We start from the raw sequence: 24,468 nt of genomic DNA, 5'->3' as shown, positions 1-24,468 counted from the left end.
CATTGGCTGGATTCTGTAGGGTTGCGACAACTGGTAAAACCTGGGGTGGGTTTCGGGGAGGCTGGAATTGGTAAACCCTGGAGTGGAGTTTCGGGAAGGCTGGAATGGGCAAACCCTGGAGTGGAGTTTCGGGGAGGCTGGAATGAGTAAACCCTGGAGTGGAGTTGCAGGGAGGCTGGAATGGGTAAACCCTGGAGTGGAGTTTTGGGGAGGCTGGAATGGGTAATCCCTGGAGTGGAGTCTCGGGGAGGCTGGAATGGGTAAACCCTGGAGTGGTGTTTCGGGGAGACTGGAATGGGTAATCCCTCGAGTGGAGTTTTGGGGCAAAAAAAACACAGATGCTGAAATCCAAGTAAACATGCAGGAGGCTGGAAGAACACAGCAATCTAGGCAACATCAGGAGGTGCAGAAGTTGACATTTAAGGATAACCCTTCATGTGGACACTCTGGTTACAAAGGCACAACAACGTCTCTTCTTCCTCAGGCAGCTGATAAAATTTGGCATGACGGCGAATACCCTTGCCAATTTTTATAGGTGCGCTATCAAGAGCATTCTGTCTGGATGTATCACTACCTGGTATGGCAACTGTAACATTCAAGATCTGAGACGGTTACAGAGAATGGTGAACTTGGCTCAGACAATCACAAAGGCCAACTTCCCATCTATAGAATCCATCTACCAGGCCCACTGTCAAGGAAAGGCCACCAGCATTCTCAAAGATCTATTCTTTCTGGCAATGTTTTTCTACAACCTCTACCATCAGGGAGAAGGTACAGAAGCCTGAACACACGCACCAGCTGGTTTCAAAACAGTTGCTACCCTACTGTTGTTAGAATACTGAATGGACTCACAAACTCTTAACATTTGCCTGTACCTGGGTTTTTGTTTTTGCTGCTGTTTACCTATTATTTACTATCTATGCTACTTAACTATGTGTTCTGCCTGTAATCTCGCAAGACAAAGCTTTTCACTGTCCCTCGGTACACGTGACAATAAATTCAATTCAGTTCAACCCTTCTTCAGGACTGGGAATGGTTGGGGGCGGGGTGCTGCAGATAAAGGAGGTGGGGGATGGGTGGTGAAATGGGGATAGATGAAGATGTGGTGACCAAACATAAACTTAGGGAATGGTTCGCATTGTAGCCGGCTCCACAAGGGAACGACCTGACTTCCCAGTCACTGCCGATTTCAATTCCCCTTACCAGTCCCTTTCTGACATGACCATCCTTGGCTTCCTCCATTGCCACAAAAAAACACAGTTCCTATTGGAGGAACAACACCTTGACTTCTACCTGGGCACCCTACAGCCTGGAGGACTCAACGTAGAGTTCTCCAATTTCAAATAACCAACCTCCCCATCTCCCAACTCCCTTCCCAACACTTCCCCTCCTTCCTGCCACCAACTGTATTCATTCTTCCCATTGACCAAACAGGTTGTACCCTCTACCTTTCTTCACCTATCTCTACTTCACCACCCTGCCCCACCTCCCCCTTTATCTGCAGCTCCCCCCACACTCACCCCAAGTCCTGAAGAAGAGTTACACCCAAAATGTTGGCTTCTGTACCTCCTGATGCTGCCTGGTTTACTGTGGCATTCCAGGGAGCTGGAATGGGTAACATCAGGAGTGGAGTGTCAGGGAGAGACAAACAAAACCCAGCAGATGCTGGAATCCAAAGTCGACAAGAAGGAGACTGGAAGAACAGAGGAGTTGGAGGTGGCACGTGAAAACAAGGGCAGCCATTAAGTCATACAGCATGGAATCAAACCCTTCGGTCCAACCAGTCAACGCTGACTATGTTCCCAAACTAAACTAATCCCATTTGCGTGCACTTGGTCTATATCCCTCCAAACCTTTCCAAATGTCTTTTAAACATTGTAACTGTACTGCATCCACCATATTCTCAGATAGTTCATTCCACACACTGCTCTCTGTTTAGTAAAAGCCTGCCAACCCTTGCTCAAACTGAGGCTGCTTAAGTCAGGCAGGTAGACTTTAAGGTTGAGGGAAAAATCAGTCGGTCACCCTTTTAGGGCAGGAATGTTTGAGAGAAGGTATTTGTTTGCTTCCCTCAAGGGTCCCACTTCCACATGAGGTGTTCAACCCCAGCATTCCCCCCACCCCACCCCAGCCAGCTGAGGCATCAGTATTTTTCCATGAAAAGACAGTTCAATGTACTCTGGGTGAGGACCTTGATGTCCATCACACAAAGAATATCTCAGCAGTACCACTACTGACTGAGCAGGTTGAATCCTAAGGGACAACACTGCTAGACCAGGTATATGGCAAGTAGTGAGAGAACAAACTTGAGGGAAAAATCTACGTCATTTCATACTCACCAATCTGCCTGTTACAGAATCATCCATCCATGGTCGTATGAGAAAGAGTAATCATCACACATCTTCATATCAAGACACCCTCCAGCATTTTGTGTGGTGTACTGTGTTAAAGAGACAGATTTCAAATAGATCCACCAATTCAAAATTGGGTGCCCATGAGGTGCCTTGAGCTATCATAATCTACAGCTTCATGGCATAGCAAATCTTCTGCTCGATGTTACGACACAGGGTAAACTCTCCTGCTTAATTTAAAATTAGCCGCACAGAAAAGATTTATCCTTTGCAGTAATCTGTAAAAATTCGATGGCCAAGAATGATTTAAAGTAAAAATTAACAATTTTATTTCCTAAAGCATAACAGAGAATAATTAGCTAACAACTATGTACAGGTCCTTACTCTAACCTACCTTTTATCTTCCCTTCTATAATACTAGTCTGATAAAACTCACAATTAAGATTTACAAAACAACACTCATTACAAAACCAGGCAGCTGTAGGTTCTTGTCTTCAGATCTTCCTGTGTCTTCTGTTCTCCTTGTTAGGAATTTCTGCGTCCCAGGTTACTGATCGAAAAGTACTTTTAAGAGAGAGATTTTTTCCAAGCAGTCTGTTATATGCTAGGACTTGGCAGTTATCTCGTTGATTTTAACCCTACTGCGAATCCTCTTGCAAGGATGCCTGCCTTGAAGAAGTTTTCCTCCTCTCTCTACAAGAATCTCAGGGAGTCTCTCTCTCACTGCAACTCCCAGGTCATTTCATCAGCCCTGAAGCTCCACGCTTCAGGCTCTCTGCCTTTATTCCTGATGAAGGGCTTTTGCCCGAAACGTCGATTTTGCCTGTCCTCAGATGCTGCCTGAATTGCTGTGCTCTTCCAGCACCACTGATCCAGAAGAAGGTTTCCAGCATCTGCAGTCATTGTTTTTACCTTTTAGTTCTCATCTCAACTGTTCAATTTTCCCTGGTTTATACCCCAGAGCATCAGATTGTGTCATTGGCTTTTAAGATTGTCAATATAATCAATTCAAACTTGATTGGAAATTAGTATTTTTTCGGGGCTAATTTAAATTAATTGGCCAACTTCAAATTTTTGTCTCCAGGCAATGAACTAATTGAGTTGTTCGAAACAGTATTACATACATTGTTGCCTTATTGAGAACACTTGGTGCTTTGTCCTGTAGTTCTGCTGCTTTTAACTCTTTTAAAGGTACACCCACATCTTCATAACATCTACTATTACCATTAAATGACAAATCAACCCTGGGGTTCTATACTGAATACATTTGACAGGTTCCTCTCCATGCAAACACCCTATTAGGTGTCTCTTAAATTTTAAATTCTCTAAATCTTAAATTCTGTCCTAGGACACAAAACCTGAAGATATTTTCTGGCTGTTATTCTGACCGGCTTTGTGACTAGTGATGCTGGAACTGTTGTCCTTCAGCTCTCTGAAGTAGACAGGCAGGAGGTGGAGAAGTCGATATTTCGGGTGTAACCTTTCTTCAGGACTGGGGGTGGGTATAGGGGGAGCTGCAGACAAAGGGGGTGACGGGGGCAGGATGGTGAAGTGGGGATAGATGAAGACAAGTAGAAGCTCTGACCTGGTTGGTCAACGGGAGGAATGAATTCGGTTGGTGGCAGGGAGGAGTGGAAGGGAGGGGGAAGGGCTGGGAAGGGAGGTTACTTGAAAATTAGAGAACTCAATGTTGAGTCTTCCGGGCTGTCGGCTGCCAAAGTGGCAGATGAGGTGTTGTTCCTTCAATTTGCCGTGTAGTTCGTTGTGGCAATGGAGGAGACCAAGGATGGTCATATTGGAAAGAGAGTGGGAAGGGGAATCAAAATGGGTGGTGACTCTGAGGTGCAATATCCACCTCAGTGAGGGGAGCTGAGGCGAAGGGAAGGGAGGGGAGAGGAAGGGATGAATCCTGTCTCCAATCAGTTAGCATCCTTTGGAGCTGTTGGCTGTCGGGCTACAATGGTCAATGGAGATGTATTTCCAACAGACTCTGAGTGTGTATTGTTAGGCTGAAAGCACCTAATGAGTTCTTGAAGATCTGATCACAATAAATACAAGAGGACATGTGCTTTTAAACACATATCAAATTTATTAGCTTAATTGACTTATTGTATATCCAAATAGCTATCTATTAGTTTCAAATACTTTATACATATGCAAACAAATATGTCTTACTGCCTTCTGCACAATGGGAACAGGCACTTGGAGCACTATTTCATGGCAATAGTCACAGAGTCATAGAGATGCACAGCACAGAAATAGACCCTTCAGTCCAACTTGTTCATACCAACCAGATATCCAAACTTAATCTAGTCCTATTTGCCAGCACTTGGCCCATATCCCTCCAAACCCTACTTATTTATATACTGATCCACATGCCTTTTAAGTGCTGTAATTGTACCTCCAATACTTCCTCTGGTAACTCATTCCATATGCAACCATCCTCTGTGTGAAAATGTTGCTCGTTAGGTACCTTTTATATCTTTCCCCTCTCACCCTAAACTTATGCCCTCTAGTTCTGGATTCCCCCACCCCAGGGAATAGACCTTGCCAACTTGTCCAAGCCATGCCCTCATGATTTTATAAACCTCTATAAGGTCACCCCTCAGCCTCCGGCGGTCCAGGGAAAACAGCCCCAGCCTATTTAGCCTCTCCCTATAGCTTATATCCTCCAACCCTGGCAGCATCGTTGGAAACCTTTTCCGAATCCTTTCAAGTTTTACAACATCCTTCCGATAGGAAAGAGACCAGAATTGCACGCAATATTCCAAAAGTGGCCTAACCAATGTCCTGTACAGCCATAACGTAACCTCTCAACTCCTGTACTCAATGCCCTGACCAATAATGGAAAGCATACCAAACACTGCCTTCACAATCTACTTTCAAGGAATTATGAACCTTCAGTCCAAAGTCTCTTTCTTTAGCAACTCAGGATCTTACCATTAAGTATATAATTTCTGCTCTGATTTGCTTTTATAAAATGCAGCAGCTCACATTTATCTAAATTAAAATCCATCTGCCACTCCTCAGCCCATTGGCCTATCTGATCAAGATCCCATTGTACTCCGAGGTAATCTTCTTTGCTGTCTACTATATCTGCAAACTTATGAACCATACCTCCTGTATTCACATCCAAATCATTTATATAAATGACGAAAAGTAGTGGACCCTGCACAGATTCTTGTGGCACACCACTGGTCACAGGTCTCCAGTCTGAAAAGCAACCCTCCACCACTACCCTCTATCTTTACCTTCGAACCAGTTTTGTATCCAAATGGCTAGTTCTTCCTGTATTCCATGAGATCTAACCTTGCTAACTAGTGTCCCATGAGGAACTTTGTTGAATGCCCTACTGAAGTCCATACAGACCATATCAACTTCTCTGCCCCCATCAATCCTCTTTGTTACTTCTTCAAAAAATTTAAGTTCATGAGACATGATTTCCCGTGCACAAAGCCACGTTTACTATCCTTGCCTTTCCAAATACATATAATTTTAGTCCCTCAATTCCCTCCAACACTGAAGTCAGGCTCACCGGTCTATAGTTCCCTGGCTTTTCCTTACCACCTTTCTTAAATATTGGCACCACATTAGCCAAACTCCGGCACCTCACCTGTGACTATCGATGATACAAATATCTCAGCAAGGGGCCCAGCAATCACTTCCCTAGCTTCCCACAGAGTTCCAGGGTACACCTGTTCAAGTCTTGGGGATTTATCCACTTTTTTGCGTTTCAAGACATCCAGCACCTCCTCCTCTGTAATATGGACACTTTTCCAGATGTCGCCATCTATTTCCCTACATTCTATATCTTCCATGTCCTTCTCCACAGTAAACACTGATGCATAATACTCAATTAGTATCTCCCCCATCTCCTGTGGCTCCATTCATAGGCTGCCTTGTTGATCTTTGAGGGACCCTACTCTCTCCCTTGTTACCCTTTAGTCCTTAAGTGATTATAAAATCCCTTTGGATTCTCCTTAACCTATTTACCAAAGCTATCTCAAGTCCCATTTTTACCCTCCTGATTTCCCTTTTAAGTATACTCCTACTGCCTTGTGCGGATTCACTGCTGTGTCAGGTAGCAGTGTAGGTTTCTTTCTCTCTCTCCCTCACTGACCATGTGGTTGCTGCCTTTTTCCTGCTTTTAAAAGTGCTGTTGTTTTGATCTTTTATCCCCAAAGTTCCAAAACAATGCAACAGCATATAAAACAGTAATTGCCGCTCTTGGAATTTGAGGAAATTACCTCCAACTCCTTAAATACCTCAAAAAAAGGAACAGCTCTTATAGCCACAATTTTTTTTCCCATCCTCCATCTTGCATTACCCAGAATCCTTCTCACGAACCTCAGCCTAATGTTTAAAATGCAGTGAAAACTTTTCAATTTAACTGCCCATTAAAAGAAAGTAAGACCCACATTTGAGTCTTCAAATCTTTCCAGAGTAAAATATTTGGAAAGGATAACTTTCTATGTGTAGCCACTATTATAATGTTGGAAAGATGGCAATCAACTTGCACACAGTAAGGTTTCACAAACAGCAATGTGATAATGACTCAAATCTATTTTTGAGGGATAAATATTGACCAGGATAACTTACCTGCTCTCCTTTGGTAAAGTCCAATAGGATATTTTACATCTCAACTCAATCTTTCTTTCATTCTCTTAACGTCCCTGAGTTTTGTTTTCCCTCTTTGCCTAATTTTACTTATTCTCTGTTTCCTTCCCAGTTGTTTCTGTTTCTTTCTTTCTTTCAATCTTAAATCTAATTAGTTAACTCAATAGACTTTTGCTCGTATCATTCATCACTGTCCCAGATTCCCCATTGACTTTGCCAAACAGTTACCAACTTGTTGTTAGTGTTACATCAATTTGTGTTATAAAATCTCGAGTGGATAGTTGAAGAAAAAGAAAACTCTAGTAAAGGGGCATGCCGAGAGATGCCCCACACTGGCAAATTCTAGACCAAGTTGATACAAAAGCAACAGTGAACCAAATATTTGTGCATTATCACATGCAATTATAGTGGTGTCGGTTAGCCTAGTTGGCTGCCTTGTGATGTTAATAGTACAGGTTTAATTCCTGCTCTGGCTGAGGTTATCATGAAGTTCTGTCTTCTCAACCTCATACCCTACCTCAGGTTAACTTCATTACCTGTTATCTCTCTCTCTAACAAGACATTGGGTCTGTGACAATTTTACCTTTATCTCAATCAACTGTACTTGTGATAATTAGGTTATAATTAGCGCCAATAGATTGTGAAAAGATTTGTGGGCAGTAAACTCAATGCTTTTAATAAGATTCTTTGAAAAATGGTATTATTACGATATCTCTGTTAATTCTTCAGTGTCAATAACACTATATAACTCTGATAGTGGTCAAATTGGCAGCAGGGAGAGCATAAAAGCTGAAAATGATCATACAAATTAACTATTATATCTAGTTACATCACAGTATAAATTTGCTATAAATTCTGTGTGTTAGGATTGAGCCCTCCACTACCACCTGATGAAGGAGCGACGCTCTGAAAGCTAGTGTGCTTCCAATTAAACCTGTTGGACTATAACCTGGTTTTGTGTGATTTTTAACTTTGTACACCCCAGTCCAACACCGGCATCTCCAAATCATGACTATTATATCTAAGCATTGATTCAATCTCTAAATAGAATTATAAAGTACTTTCATGATTTATTCCATCTGAACTTCTATGAGGTTATTGCTAGGTAATCAATTTCACCGTCAATTTGCTAACATTTAATCAATAAATCTATTACTGAAAGTTTTATGAATTTAACAGTAGCAAGCTCATGATGCCCCCTGTTTAAATTGAAAGTGACCTACAATGAACTGCTGCATTGGTGGATATATAATAGTGGATCAATTGTTCAACACTAGGGAATTTAGAAATAATTCGTCAGTTTTCAAGAATTTATGCATAATATTTACTGGATTATCTCAACGTGTTGATTAAATTAGCTAATTCTGTGCTAATTTCATTTGACAGTCATCTGCTGTTCTCAAGGACATTTTATCCAACCATTGAGAATAGGATCTGCAAACATCAGCTCAACATCAAAAGACAAATGGTAGTAATAATGTTCACCATTTATTTGTTTAAGGACAATAAGGTCTGTGACACACACCAGTTCACTGGTGGTCATTTTATTTATTTTGAAGATACATTTGAGTAGATTATAGGTCAGACAGACTATCACCTGCTGTTAACAGATACAGTCAGATATTAAGCATTGTCAATTATTTGTAACAAACTATAAGTAGGATAGGCACATATCCATTATGCAATTTAAATTAACCAACTGCAATAGTACCTCAGTTAAAATTAGGTGATTCAATTATTTAATGCTTCTATTTGTTATAAAAATGTTTGCAAATAGCTTAATGAGGACCAAACCAAAATATCTTCACATATTTCTGGATACTGTCCACAATAAGGCAGATTGGAATTTAAAATTAACACGTATAGTCAGTAACAATTTCAAATTTTGTTGTGTACAACCAACTCTTTACTCAGCAAATGAAAGGACAGTTGTGATCTTCACAAATACACCAAAATCTTGAAATAAAATAACAAAGGAGGAAGTCAATCTTGAATCATTGTGTCTGTGATAGTTCTCTGAAAGAGTTAATTGATTATTTACTGCTTTACTGCTATTTCCCCATTGCCCAGAAATGTGTACTTCTCGAGTACCTATCTAATTCCTTTATAAAAATAATGAATCAACCTGCTTTTGCCATTCAATAAAAACTAAAAGAACTGCAGTTGCTGTAAATCAGGCACAAAAATAGAAGTTTCCCAAATAGCTCACCAGGCCTGGTAGCATCTGTGAAGAGAAATCAAAGTTAGTATTTGGGTCCAGTGACCCTTCATCAGAACTGATGGTCGCTAGGAAAATGTTAGTGTGTATGCAAAGATAGGGTGAGGGAGGGGGGTAAGGAGTAAACGATAAGTAGGGTTAGAGCCTAAAACAAGAGAAGAACAGTCGACAAACAAAGGAGTCAATAATGATCTGGTTGTAATGAGGTAGATAGTGGCTAACAATAGGTAGCATGTAATAGCAGACTATGTTCTGGTGTGTGTGGTAGGGGATTAGGTCATGGGGGAGTTCAGGCCCTAAAATTATTGAACTCGATATTGAATCCAGAGGACTGCAAGTTCCCCAAGTGGAAAATGAGGTGTTGTTCTTTCAGCTTGTTCCCTGACCAAAATCTCTGTCTGAGGCTTGCTGCAGTGCTCCAGTGAAGCTCAGTGCAAGCTGGAAGAGCAACGGCTCATTTTCCACTTGGGGGACCCTACAGCCATCTAGCCAACTGACAGACCTGGGTATATATGTGCACAGACCATTAAAAGTAATGGGTCAGATGAAGAGAACTGTTAATAAAGTATTTCATTTGATTTTGATTTGATTTATTATTATCATGTACTGAGATATAGTAAAAAGCATTGTTTTGCATACTAACCAGACAAATCATACCTTACGTGAGTACATCAGGGTAATAGTACAAAGTGCAGAATATAGTGTTACAGCTACAGAGAAGGTGCAGAGAAAGATCAACTCCAATATATGAGAGATCTGTTCATAACAGTGGGGAAGAAGCTGTTCTTAAATCTGTTGGTAAGTATTTTCAAACCTTTGAGTCTGCTGCCAGATGGAAGAGGGTGGAAGAGCGTATAACTGGGATGGGATATATCTTTGATTATATTGGCTGCTTTCCCAAAGCAGCAAGAAGTGTAGACAGAATCAATGTGATGAAGGCTGGTTTTCATGATGGACTGGGCTGTGTTCACAACTCGCTGTAATTTCTTGCAGCCTTGGGCACAGTAGTTGCCATACTAAGCTGTGATGCATCTGGATAGGATGCTTTCTAAATTGATAAAACTTATTGTTGACATGCCAAATTTCTTTAGCCTTCTGAGGAAGTAATGGCATTGGTGTGCTTTCTTGACTGTGGTGTCAATGTGGATGGACTAGGATAGATTGCTGGTGATATTTACTTCAAGGAAAGTGAAGCTCTCGATCTCCTCCACCTCAGCACCATTGATAGAGACACGGGTGTGTCCTCCACTCTTCCTGCTTCCTGAAGTCAATGACCAGCCCTTTCGTTTTGCTGACATTGAGGGAGAATGATCTTTACACCATTCAACTAAGCTGTATATCTCTTTCCTGTAATTTGTCTTGTTGCTGTATTCACATTAGATATTTGCTAGGTTTGATGCCTGTGTGGACAAGCCTTGGTTCACAATGGAAGAGTGGGCACTAGGTAGCAGAGGACTGATAACATTTATGAACTGTACCCGCCCATCAACTCCCTTATATGTCAGCAATTGCAGATGAAGAAAAGAAGGTGAAAAGCTGCCTGAAAGAATACAACAATATTTGTAATTGCTGGAATATGGGAGTCCATCCACTAGGATAGGAAAATGCAGCAGTATAGGAATCTTCCGGGAATGTAGTACTCTCAAGCTGGTTTCCAGTGCAAGTAATAACACAACAGGTACTGTAGTCCAGATCAAATCCATGGTACTGTGGGCAAATGATAGAACTACAGAAGCAGCAAAGTGGAAAAGTGCTTTTTTTTTATTCTTTAAGGGGATGTGGTCTTCACTGGCTGGGCCAGCATTATTGCCCATTCCTAGTTGCCCTTGAGAAAATGGTGGTGAGCTGCCTTCTTGAACTGCTGCAGTCCATTTGGTTTAGGTACACTCATGATGCAACTAGGGAGGGAGTTCCAGGATTTTGACCTGACGACAGTTCAGGGACAGTGATATATTTTCAAGTCAAGATTGTCTTGGACAGGAACTTGCCAGTAGTAGGGTTCCCAGGTGCTGATGCCCATGTCCTTCAAGCTGGTAATGATCATGAGTTTCGAACATGCTGGTGAATTTCCCTGGTACCTTGTATATGGTACACACTGCTCCTCCTGTGTATCAGTTGTGATGGGGGTTTTGTGGATGTGGTGTCAATTTCAAGCATCTGCTTTGTTTTGGTGTCGAGCTTCTTGAGTGTTATTAGAGCTGCACCCTGACTTGTGCCTTGCAGAGGATGAGCAGGCTTTGGGAAGTCAGATGATGAGTTATTTGCATAGTCCTCTTTCACATTGAGGATACCCTCCATCATGTAATATGTTATTATTACAATGCTGCACAGATTAGATTTCAAAAAGATCTAGCAACTTTCCACTTTGCTGCTCCTGGAGTCCTGTCATTTTCCCACAGTGCTGTGGATTTGATTTAGACTACAGTACCTGAGGTACTAGAAACCAGTTTGAAAGTACTACATTCCTGGAAAATTTCTATACTGCTGCACCTATCCACCCTGCTGGATGGACTCCCAATTACCATCGTCTTGGTCTCGAGCTGCAAAATATTTAACCACAATCTGTAACCTCATGGCTCACCATATCCCCAACTTTACCATTATCATCAAGCCAGGGCGTCAATCCTAGTTCAATGAAAAATGTGGGAGGGCATTCCAAGAGTGGTGTCATACCTACATAAAAATGAAGTATCATTTTATTCTCTAGAATGGAAGGATAAAATGATGACCAAAGTCTTCACCAACACAGAGGGTTTTACGATTAAGATTTTGAAAATATTGGGATGGAGAGAAAACGGCACAAGGCCTAGATTTGCTAATGTTAGACTTTATTATCTCTCACTAGAGCATATAGCATCTCTACATGACAATTCTAGGAAATTGGGTAATGAGTGCGGAAGGTGCATATAGTCACTGGTCGACTGGGGAAGGCAGAGTAGTCCTTTTGGAGTAATGAAGTAATGGTAAACCTCACTGCTTTGATTTTCTCAGATTTTTCCATGTGATTCGGTCTGCTTTTCATCAAGGAGAATTATGTTGAAGCTGTACAGGACATTGGTGAGGCCTCTTCTGGTGTGTTGTGTCCAGTTCTGGTCACCCTATTATAGGAAGAATATTATTAAGCTGGAGATGAAATTTACCAGAGATTTACCATGAGCCCTTCTTCTTTCCTGAAGAAGGGCTCATGCCCAAAACGTTGATTCTCCTGCTCCTTGGATGCTGCCTGACCTGCTGCGCTTTTCCAGCAACACATTTTCAGCTTTTACCAGACTGTTGCCAGGAATGGAGGGGTTTAAATTATGGGGAGAGGCTGGATATGCTGGGACATTTTCACTGGAGCAAAGGAGGTTGAGGGGTGATATTATAGAGGTTTATAAAGTTACAAGTATTAGCATCATAGAGCTGTACAGCTCAGAAACAGCTGTCACACTCGGCCATGCCAACCAGATATCCTAACCTAATCTAGTCCCATTTGCTAACATTTCATACAGTCATAGAGATGTACAGCATGGAAACACACCCTTTGGTCCAACTTGTCCATGCCGACCAGATATCCCAACCCAATCTAGTCCTACCTGCCAGCACCCGACCCATATCCCTCCAAACCCTTCCTATTCATATATCCATCCAGATGCCTTTTAAATGTTGCAATTGTACCAGCCTCCACCACGTCCTCTGGCAGCTCATTCCATACATGTACCACCCTCTGTGTGAAAAAGTTGCCCCTTAAGTCTCTTTTATATCTTTCCCCTCTCACCCTAAACCTATGCCCTCTAGTTCTAGGCTCCCCCATCCTAGGGAAAATACCTTGTCTATTTATTCTATCCATGCCACTCATGATTTTATAAACTTCTTTGAGGTCAGCCCTCAGCCTCCAATGCTCCAGGGAAAACAGCCACAACCTGTTCAGCCTCTCCCTACAGCTCAAATCCTCTAATTCTGGCAACATCCTTGTAAATCTTTTCTGAACCCTTTCAAATTTCACATCATCCTTCCTATAGGAGGGAGACCAGAATTGAACACAGTATTCCAATAGCGATGAATGGCAGGTGTCATTTTCCTAGGGTGGAAGATTTCAAGATTAAGGGATATACTTTTAAGATGAGAGGAGAAAGATATAAAAAGGCATGGGGACTTTTTTTTTACAGAGAGAATGGCTCATGTGTGGAATAAGTCCAAAGATGTGCAGGTTAGGTGAATTGGCCATGCTAAATTGCCCGTAGTGTTAGGTAAGGGGTAAATGTAGGGGTATGGGTGGGTTACGCTTCGGCGGGTCGGTGTGGACTTGTTGGGCCGAAGGGCCTGTTTCCACACAGTAATGTAATGTAATCTAATCTAATCTAAACCACAGGTAGGTAATACTAATTTAATTTAAGATTATGGTTGGCATGGCTGGTTGGACAAAAGGGTCCATTTCCGTGCTCAATGACTATCTAAATAATTATAGGTGTTAACAATGCCAGCTTTTTATAATAACAGTTAGACAAATGATTCCATTGACTTATATGGGAAATGAGTGGTTGATTTCTGCTTCTACAAAATCCAATGTCCATCTCAATAGAAGCATTATACTCAGAGCAACAAAACATCAAGACCAATCATAAACTGACATAAATAAATTTATTAATATATTATAGAATAGCATCATACTTACAACAGGAATATTTACATTTTAAATAACACCTAAAAAACCTATTATTGATAGATAGGTTCCAACACAATAATTTCTTGAACAGTAAAACAAGAAAGAAATGATACCATAGCACCGTTTTGTTGACCATGGCTACTCTGAACAATTCCCCATGTGCAATACTGCATGAATATACCATTGCAACACTCCCTTATTGCCCAGCCTTCTAGCTGATGCAATAAAATAAAAACATGATAACCATTTCACACCAATCAACCCACCTACTATGATCGGACTTATATGCCTCACAAAAAAGGTGCACTAAAAAAAACCTACCACAGGCAGACCCACTACCCTCTCATATATTCCTATTTAATAATAAAAGAATTGTAGTGTATTGGAAATAATGGTAGCATTCCACTGAAGATAAACCACAATAGATTCTGCACATTAACTCAGTCATTGGCAAGAATAATATCCCTGTATTTCCCAAGACAGTACCAAACACATTCATGTGTTTCCAGTTTATGAATATACATTGTTAGGTAACAGTCCAAATAATACCATGTTGAAGAATATCACTGGCAGCAGCAGGTATCCCAATGGTAGCAGCTGAGAGCCATCTGAGAGTAATTGGTAATATTTGTGATCTTCCTTTAAGTCTCTTCTAATATCTGATGTAGAAAGGAAAGGAAATGAAATGTTAAGCACACAGAACTCAATCTTCAAGCCTGAACATCAAATTGAAGAAATCCTGATGTGTAACATTCTGGCTTGTCTTACTTCAGTGCACCTTTGCACTTACATATTGGAGCCTTAGGTGAAAGGAGTTCTAATCTGCAAATGTTATGCATTACTCTCGACAATTTATGTTTGCTTTCTGTCAACACTTCACCTGAGAGTTCAACAGAGGGTAAAGACTTGGTTGTTTGATCAAAGGTCTGGATTACATTTTTAATTAATTTGTAATTAGTGGAGTGTAAGGCCACCTACACGACCTACAAAATGTACGCTGATTTTCTAGGGTTCTTATTATTCTTTAAAAAAAACCTTCTGATCCTAATTTCCAGGCAAAGATGACGAACGTTAACTAAACCACCTTCTCGGACCAACATATGAATCATTTACAAAAGTAGGCCACCTGGCCTCTCAAGACTGCTCTACCTTTAATAAGATCATGGCTGATCTAATTATTCCACATTCCTGCCTTTCACTGATAAGCTCTCACCCCTTGCTTATCAAGGATCTTCCTACTTCTGCCTTAAAAACAGTGATGGACTCTGCTTACACCACTTTGAGGATGGGAGCTTCAAAGACTCATGATCTCCTGAGAGAATGTGCCCTGCCTTAAATGCGTCACCTTTTGTGGTGTTACCTAGTATGGTGATGTAACGTCCGAAAATGAACCTTCCAGCTCAGCGAGCAAACCTACATCCAGAACCTCAACCTGAGCTACAAATCTTCTCAAAACCTGCTGTGACTTCTTATTTTTAAACAGTGACCCTGATTCTAAATTCTCCCACAAAAGGAAATATTCCCTCCACACCTATCCTATTAAGAACCCTCATGAGCTCATATGTTTCAATGAAGTCACCTTACTCTTTTGAGCTCCCATAAATACAAGCCTAATCTGTCCAAGCAGTCCTCATTAGACAACTTGCCCATTGTCCAAACATCAATTACTCCAAATTATCTCAGATCCATTCTGTCTTTATCCAACATCCATGAACTTTACTGTGAATTGTAATTTAACTGAGTTGTAATCTTGACAGAAACAAAACATTGGTCAAATTTTTCCTCCTCAGTTTCAGAGATGCTGAAAACAATGTAGAACATTCACTTATACAGGAAGTGGCATATACCAAAAGGTATAATTTCCTCTTCAACAAAGGCCATGCTTTTAAAATCAGATTGAGTTATGTTCTTAAAATATTAACAAAAGATGTAAGAAATCTAAAGTTAAAAATAGAAAATGTAAAGAACCTCAAGATGAAGTATTCATATTAATGAAGTATTAAATTCTTTGTCTTTAATAAGAATTTGAAATTGCTTTCTTATTCTGCAGGTACAGAACTAACAAGAACACTTGTTTACTTCACCTTATTCTTTTGAGATGTAGGCATCAATAATAAAGCCAATCTTTGCTGCCCCTCTCTAATTGCCTTTGATCTGAGTAGCTTGCTAAGGTACTTTAAAGGACAGTTAAGACCCAACCATATTGTTGTGGGTCTGGAGTCATATGTAGGTCAGACCAGGTAAGGATGGCAGATTTCATATGAACAAGCAGCAGGAATAGGCCATTCAGTGCCTCAAACTCTTTCTGTCATCAATAAGGTCATGACTGACCTGATTGTAACCTCAAATACACATTCTCATCTGCCTTGATAAACTTTCACCCCTTACTTAACAAGAATCTACATGCCTCTGACTTAAAATATTCAAGGACCACTTTGTGAGGAAAAGAATTCTGAAGACACATGACCGTACATACAAGCAGTGGTAGAAGTTTGGAGCACTCTGCAACAAATGGCGACAAATTGTCATAAATTGTAAATTTGTCTTCAACAGATTCTTATTATCCTAAGTTATTATGAATGTATGAATTAGGAGCAGGAGTAGATCACTCAGGCCCTCGAGTCTCCTCCTCTATTCAGTAAGATCATGCTGATCTGATTATTCCACACTCTCAATAACTTTTCACTTCCTCCACTATTAAGCAATCAAAGGCAAGGATAAGTATATGGGGTTAGGTCATATATCAGCCATGATCTAATTGAAGAACAGCTGAGAGAACCTGAGAGAACAGGTCTACTCCTGTCCTTATGTTACTACCCCAAAAATAAATTTCATGTCAGCTGTCAAACACAAAAACAGCACTGGGTTTAGATTATGGGGGTCACAGCTTGAAATTGGTTTCCAGCACATTCTGTGCTTCTATGGGACACGGGTACACAGGATCCATAAGGTAAGTCAAGGATTATATATCAGCAATGACATTAACTTTTGTCTGATCAAGTAAGTGATAGCAGTGAGCAGTGTATTCTGTATTATCTACCTTTTGGATGCATTCGATCTTTCCACCTTAGATCTACTTTAATATTCCATGTCTTTATGTTTTCCAGCAGTGATTTTCTGAGCTGATACTTGGTGAGATTCCACACCATTGATACTTATTTGAAAGTTTCAGCCTTTGCTCTTGGTTCTAAATCCTTACTAGTGGAAGAATCATTCGGTCTCCATCATGTGAAGCCCTTTCATTATGTTATACAGTTCAATCAGTTAACATTTTAATCCTCCTTTCAACTCTTGTGCATAAAACCTGTTTACATGATTACTTGTTATGGGAAATTTCCATCATCTAAGGCATCTCCCTGATGAAAATTCAATGAACTTCCTCCAAGATCAATAATTTCTCCCACTGGGAGGGTGCTTAAAGGTAATAACTCCTCTAGAATCAAGCTGGAAGCTACGCTTTCTATTATTAACAGCTCTTTCACTTGTTCACTAGTGCCAAGCAACTTTGTAATTACATTAACCACCATATATACTCAAGTAATAGTCGATCTCATGTAAACGTTGACTCCCTATGTTTGGCCAAATAACCTGGAATTTTCCATATATCTCGTGTAAAGGTCAACCCCAGTTCTTCACAGATAACAGATCAATGCTTATGAGTCAGTGTGCAGGCTGTCACATTCCGCTCCAGCTTTCCAGTCTGCCGGTTGGTGTGCTCTGCTCCCAATCTTCTAGTCTGCTAGCTGTTTTTGTTCCACCCCGGGTTTTCAAAATTACCAAAATTCATCTTTTTTTCTCTTTATTCATTTAGAGAATTGGGCTTCTGCTAATGATATGATATGAATTTTGACAGGCATGAATTTCAGCCCCTCAAAAGTAGTATTCATGTAATAGTGGATGCCATAAATTTAAAAAGTAGTCAAAAAATTTCACTATTACTCAAGTATATATGGCATTTATTTTTATGCATATGAGAAAAGGCTCAAAATTGCTGATCCAGGAAGATCCTTTCTAATAGCACTGTAGGTGTTCCTACACCCCAAGGACAATATGAAGATGGTTCACTACCATCTTCTCCTTTTGAAGAGCCTATGCTCGAAACATCGATTCTCCTACTCCTCGGATGCTGCCTGACCTGCTGTGCTTTTCCAGCGCTGCATGTTTTGACCTCACCATCTTCTCAAGAACGACTAAAGATGGGTAACAAATATTGGTTTGCGAAGCAATGCCCACATCTCATAAATGACTAATAAAAAAAAATCAGGGAAATGATGCTTGTTTATTATTGCCATTACAACAGGATTTTATACTGCAATTTCTACAAGGCCCCTGTTACAAGACATTGCATATTTCTTACCACAGTTATCTTGTGATCCTTGAATGCAGTGCAAGATTCCAAAGCTACATCTACACCAAGTACAATTTTTGGGTACCCATGCTCCTTCAGGAATACTGCCACAATTCCTGTCAGAGATAAAAATGGAAACCATTCAGGAAACTATAACCACATACACATAATTATTAGATACAAGATAAAGGCTACTTCTCAAGAAATAAGACTTTAACTTGCTACCACATCACCACCCCCAACTCCCAGAAGCCTGATACATCCTGAACTGTGAAGTGATTCACACTTGGTATGAACTTGGATAGTCCTCACCCATATTGCATTATTAATACATGAATCTAGTCAGCAAAAATCCTAGAAAATCTAATCCTGGAACTCCCATTCTAACAGCACTATAAGTGTTTGTACACACAAGGATTTAGTGGTTCATGAAGGTAGCGCACCACCAATCTCTCAACAGCAATTAGAGACGGAGAAAGTGAGGACTGCAGATGCTGGAAATCAGAGTCAAAAAGTGTGGCATTGGAAAAGCTCAGGCAGCATCCAAGGAGCAGAAAAGTCAATGTTTTGGGCATTTCATCAGCAATTAGAGATGGGCAACAAATATAGTCCAAGGTTTTCCTTAGGTAAAGACAAATAGTAGCAAATTAAATGTTGATCAGATAATTCAGCTCAAACCTGGACTTTGAAGTCTGTTCCCTTTATTCACTGGGCCAAAACCAACCAGGCTATTGATAGAATCACATATGATCTCATTAAATTTACTGAGATTAACCTTTAATGGTATAATCAATATGTTTTACAAGAGATTTTTCAAAAAAATAAACATATTAATAATAGCAAATGTTATGTTGCATTTACATGGAGAATAAATGGAATAACATCAGATAGCGAGGATCCCAGGACTAAGGGTCCCTAACTCAATAGAACTTAGTATAAAACCAGGCATCCTTCACATTTGAATGGTTGAGTATAATTTTGAAATGCTTTCTCCTGGAATATGTAACGTATGTGGTTGTTAATCATTTAAGATTTACCGAACTGACCAAACTTCAGACTTTACATTGACAATAAATATTGACAAGTTGGTCCATTGTGGAAGAAACTCTAACTATGTCTGATACTCTGTGTGAGGTACCAGTGTGTGTTTTGCTCCTGAACTTACGGGGTCATCCAAATAGACACATTCCAATGTTACTCACTTATCATACAAACCTGAGGGGGTGGAAGGGAGTAGTCACTGAATAAGCAGCATGGATCAGAACTATATTTTTGCCAATCATTTAACTTTTTAAAATTTATTGAAATATTTTATTTCATAAACTGGAGCTCTGCAACCAATTGTAATGCGTCTTAATCATTACACCAGCAGAAATCAGCTAAGTCTGGCTATTGAGGGAGTGCAGCGTATTCTGGCTATTGAGGGAGTGTAGCGTAGGTTCACGAGGTCAATTCCTGGAAAGACAGGACTACCTTACGCTGAAAGACTGGAGCGACTGGGCTTGTATACCCTTGAGTTTAGTAGACTGAGAGAGGTTCTAATTGAGACATATAAGATTATTAAAGGATTGGACACTTTGGAGGCAGGAAACATGTTTCTGCTGATGGGTGAGTGCCGAACCAGAGGACACAGCTTAAAAATACGGGGTAGACCATTTAAGACAGAGATGAGGAGAAACCTCTTCACCCAGAGAGTGGTGGCTGTGTGGAATGCTCTGCCCCAGATGGCAGTGGAGGCCCAGTCTCTGGATTCATTTAAGAAAGAGTTGGATAGAGCTCTCAAGGATAGTGGAATCAAGGGTTATGGAGATAAGGCAGGAACAGGATACTGACTAAGGATGATCAGCCATGATCATATTGAATGGTGGTGCAGGCTCGAAGGGTAGAATGGCCTACTCCTGCACCTATTGTCTATTGTCTAAATCAGTACAGTCTGGGATCTGCCACGTTCCTGGTCCGTGTAATTCACTCAAACTTCATCTATGAGCAATTGGGATGAATGCGGTTCTTAAATCTGAATCTTACCTAATACGTTCATCATATTCACAGTTTCTCCCCAGGAAGTGTTTTGGGCAAACGCAGAAACTCCCCAGTACACATGTACCTCCATTCTGACAACAATTCCTGCTCAATTTGCTACCTGGGGAAAGAAAAATAAATCATAAAATAAAATTTTATGAAATGTTGAGTCCTATATCTCAACATTTGAAACTGATAACTAAGTGTTTGATAAAAATCACAACAGACATAAGATTTCTATTAGAAATTTTAGTGACAGTTGTGTATTTATGTGCATTCTAATCTATACATATTTCTGCAAACACTTATAGAGCTAAGTTTGAACCCAATGGCTGTATTGCTACATGCAATATAGAACTGGGTCATACAGGTTATAGATGTTATCACATTGACCATTTGCTTTCTTCAGATGACAGGATGTTATCATGAATCCATCGGACTGTCAGTGCTTTCAGTTCAGTCAAGTGACTACTTTTAGAAGCAAAATAAATCAGCATAAAAACTGTGCCATGATTAGTATTGGTGAATTAGACAATTTATTTTAGGCAAACCGAAGCTATCTACGGTCAAGCCTCTTGAAAATATGAGTCTACATGTCTGCTGTTATAAACCCCAACAATTGACCTTACCTGACATGGCTACAATTTGGATTAGGGAGATGGCAAAAAGAGATGAGGTGGGGGGTGACTGCCCTTGGCAGGGCAGCATTTGATTAAATGCAGCATCAAGGAGCCCATTAAACTGGTGTCAATGGTAATCAGGTGAAAGGTCTCCACTAGCTGGAAACATGCCTGACATAAAAGAAGATGGTTGTGGTTGTTGGGAGAAAGTTGTGTCAGCTTCAGAACATCTCTGCAGAAGTTCCTCAGGATAATGTCCTAGATGCAACCATTTTCAGCTGCTTCATCAATGACTTTCATTCCATCATAGAATCAGAAGTAAGAATGTTTGCTGAAATTGTACAATGTTCAGTACCATTCACAAATCCTCAAAACTGAAGCAGACTGTGTCCATATACAGCTAAACCTGTACAACATCTAAGCCTGGGCTGAGATGTGACAAGGAATGTTTATGCCCCGTAAATTCCAGGAAATGATTATCTTTAACAGGAGAGAACCTAATCATCATCTCTTGACATTCAATGGCATTACCATCACCGAAGCCCCCATTATATAAATCGTAAGGATTTCTATTGACTAGAAACTGACCCGAACAGCCATATAAATACTATGGCTACACAAATAGGACAGAGGCTGGGAATTCTGTGACAGGTAACTTACCTCCTGTCTCCTGAGTGTTTGTCAACCATACCGCGACGAGTACAGTTCCAACAACATGCAAGAAGGTTGACAACACTCAGAACAAAACAGCTCTCTTGATTGACATCCTTTCCAATATCTTTTACATCAGTCCCTTCACCACTGATGTATATACCATCTATCTCAGCCTTGAATATTCTTGAATAACAGCATTGACAGCCCACTGCGGTAAAGAAATCCACAAATCCACAGAATCCACCTTCTGAGAGAGAAATTCCTTCATTTCTATGTTACTCTGAGAGTATGCCCTCTGGTCCTGGACTCCTGGCATGTGGACCAAAATGTAAAATTGAAATTGGGTAAATGAATATCTTTTTAAAATTAAAGTAAGTGTGTTTTGAATATTTACTGTTGATGAACTAGACAACAATTTAGTTCAAGCAAATCCAAACTGTGGCCTAAGGAACATGCAGTCTACAGCCCTAGTGATTTACTCCACAAAGCATAAGTAACTTAGTCCTATATATACTAATTTCTTCTTAGTTGCTGTTCTAATATTGTGGGCCTGAAAATTTTATAAAAACGTTTTTGTGCTATCCCTGGGTCAGTGGTAGCACACTTGCCTCTCAGTTAAACTGTTGTGGAACTAAGGCCCAAGCAGATGCCTGAAAGCTTAATCCAAATACCTCAGTGCACTACTGAAGGAGATGACAAAAAATGTCACCTTTCATGTGAAATGTTAAGTTGAAGTTCTATCCACACTTTCTGGTGGATATAAAAGACCCCAAAGGCATTATTTGAAGAAAAGCAAGAAAATTCTCCTGCTACACTGGTTGAAATCCATTCTTGAACAACATCACGAAGTATTTTGGAGTCCCCCCTTGGACATTGGTAAAATAGACAGAGCTTTTTGGGTTCAATGTCAAGTTCAACCAAGGAATCATCTTGCAATCTTGTTAATATATACCTGACCTTAAAATTATCATTAATCTTTATAAACAATCATAGCATAGTAAAATGCCAACCCACACAAATACATTTCTTCTCTTTATCTTAAGAGTTTATAACACATCATTAATCTGAACATTAACACATTTCTGTCTGCACACAGGATAAAGAGATGGTTCAGCACTTTCTGATTTTACTACAGTTGGATTGAAAAATTGGAATCATGATCAATTTGGTCAGTGATTCCTTTGAACTAATAGTTTGATGGTTAAGATGTCATCAGGAGTACTGTAGTTAAGTATAACTCACTTACAGCTAAAACTATCAAAATGGTCTATTCAGGCAATAATTCAGTTATATCTAGATTACACATATATTTTAGATGCAAATGAAGACAAAGCTCCAGGCCACAATCTGACCATTCATGTTTGTTGCAGCTTGCTATATGCTAAAATGGCCTGCATTCCCCTACATTACAACAATCATTACACTTCAGACCTACTTCATTGGCTGGACAATGTTTTGGAATGTCTTTCGTCCATGAATGGTGCCACACAAATGAAAAATGTTTCTTCCACCATTGGTGAAAAATTTCTGAATCAGGTCTGCAACTGGATTCATCCTGAGATATGAATGTTAAAATTAATCTTTATAAGTGGTCAACAAAGTTCTACAGCCAGGTGAGGCATGCAAACTAAAAGCATGGATACACCAGATGCAGCAAATTTTCAAAAAGTAGATGAAATTGAAGCAGATTGGGGAGAATGTCCATGCAGTCAGTGTCATTGTGAAGCAGTCTGGGAAGAGTATCAGAGTCATAAAGGTGTGCAGCACAGAAAAAGACACTTCAGTCCAACTCGTCCATGCCAGATATCCTAAATTAATCTAGTCCTATTGCAAGCATTTGGTCCATATCCATCCAAACCCTTCCTACTCATACACTCATTCAGATGCGTTTTCAACATTGTAATTATACCAGCCTCCACCACTTCCACTGGTAATTCATTCAATACACTCACTACTCTCTGCTTGAAAAAGTTGCCCCTTAAGTCATTTTTAAATCTTTCTCCTCTCATCTTAAACCTATGCCCTCTAGTTTTGGACTCCACTACCCTGGGAAAAGACCTCGACTATTCACCCTATCCATGCCCCTCATGATTTTATAAACTTCTAAAAGGTCACCCCTCATTCTCTGAGACTCTAGGGAAAATAGCCCCAGCATATTCAGCCTCCCCCTATAGCTAAAGCCCTTCAAAACTGGCAACACACTTGTAAATTTTTTCTGAACCCTTACAAGCTTAACAACATCTTGCCTATAGCAAGGGGACCAGAAATGAACGCAGTATTCCAAAAGTGGCCTCATCAATGTCCTTTACCGCTGCGACATGACCTCCCAACTCCTGTATTCAATGCATTGACCAACAAAGGCAAGCAAATCAAATGCCTTCTTCACTACCCTGTCTACCTGCGACTCCACTTTCAATGAACTGTGAACCTGCATCCCAAGGTCTCTTTATTTGGCAACACTCCCAAGACCTTACCATTAAGTGTATAATTCATGCCCTGATTTGCCTTTCCAAAAAGCAGCCCTTCACATATATCTGGATTCCTTGCAGTCAGTGTCACTGTGAAGCAGTCTGGGATGGGTGTCCTTGCAGTGGGTGTGAGTTGTATAGAGCCTTTTGCTGAGTCCAATGGAAGGATACGAGTCCAAGAGGGATGGTTATTCAAGGCAGTGGAGACCTGCAGGTTGGAGCCTCCCTGTACATGAACAATGTCATCGTTTTCTGCTCAGATCTGATGTCAGTGCACAGACTCATGAATATCTATTACCAGGTTGAACTGGTCCCGGGAGCCAAGGTAAATCAAGGCAAGAGCGAGGCCATGTTCTATAGGAACTGGGCCGATCGATCTTTTATCCCCTTCACCATCAGGACAGATTATCTGTGATGAGCATTTGATTCACAGGGGTCAGGAACATGTGCAAAATTTTGGAGGAGCACATTGCCAAGGTGAAGCAGGAACTGGTCTTTTGGGAACAGCACTCCCTCTCCATTGTGGAT

General features: G+C 40.4%; 1 protein-coding gene across 1 annotated transcript in view; it reads right to left on the bottom strand.

Annotated features, from left to right (window-relative positions):
- Positions 1–12,081: 12,081 nt before the first annotated feature.
- The window catches only part of LOC122555438 (cryptic protein-like), a 29,935-nt gene continuing 17,548 nt past the window's right edge, over positions 12,082–24,468 (bottom strand). The window contains exons 4-7 of the mRNA XM_043701439.1: positions 20,205–20,319; positions 18,189–18,295; positions 14,381–14,490; positions 12,082–12,284 (exon numbers count right to left, since the gene is read on the bottom strand). Of these exons, the coding sequence (XP_043557374.1) occupies positions 12,174–12,284; positions 14,381–14,490; positions 18,189–18,295; positions 20,205–20,319 (443 nt within the window). The 3' untranslated portion in view covers positions 12,082–12,173. The remainder of the gene's footprint in view (positions 12,285–14,380; positions 14,491–18,188; positions 18,296–20,204; positions 20,320–24,468) is intronic.

The sequence above is a fragment of the Chiloscyllium plagiosum genome, chromosome 1 (assembly GCF_004010195.1).
Source record: "Chiloscyllium plagiosum isolate BGI_BamShark_2017 chromosome 1, ASM401019v2, whole genome shotgun sequence".
Lineage (NCBI taxonomy): Eukaryota > Metazoa > Chordata > Chondrichthyes > Orectolobiformes > Hemiscylliidae > Chiloscyllium > Chiloscyllium plagiosum.
The sequence above is the reverse complement of the archived record's forward strand: the minus strand, read 5'-3'. Positions and strand labels throughout refer to the sequence as shown.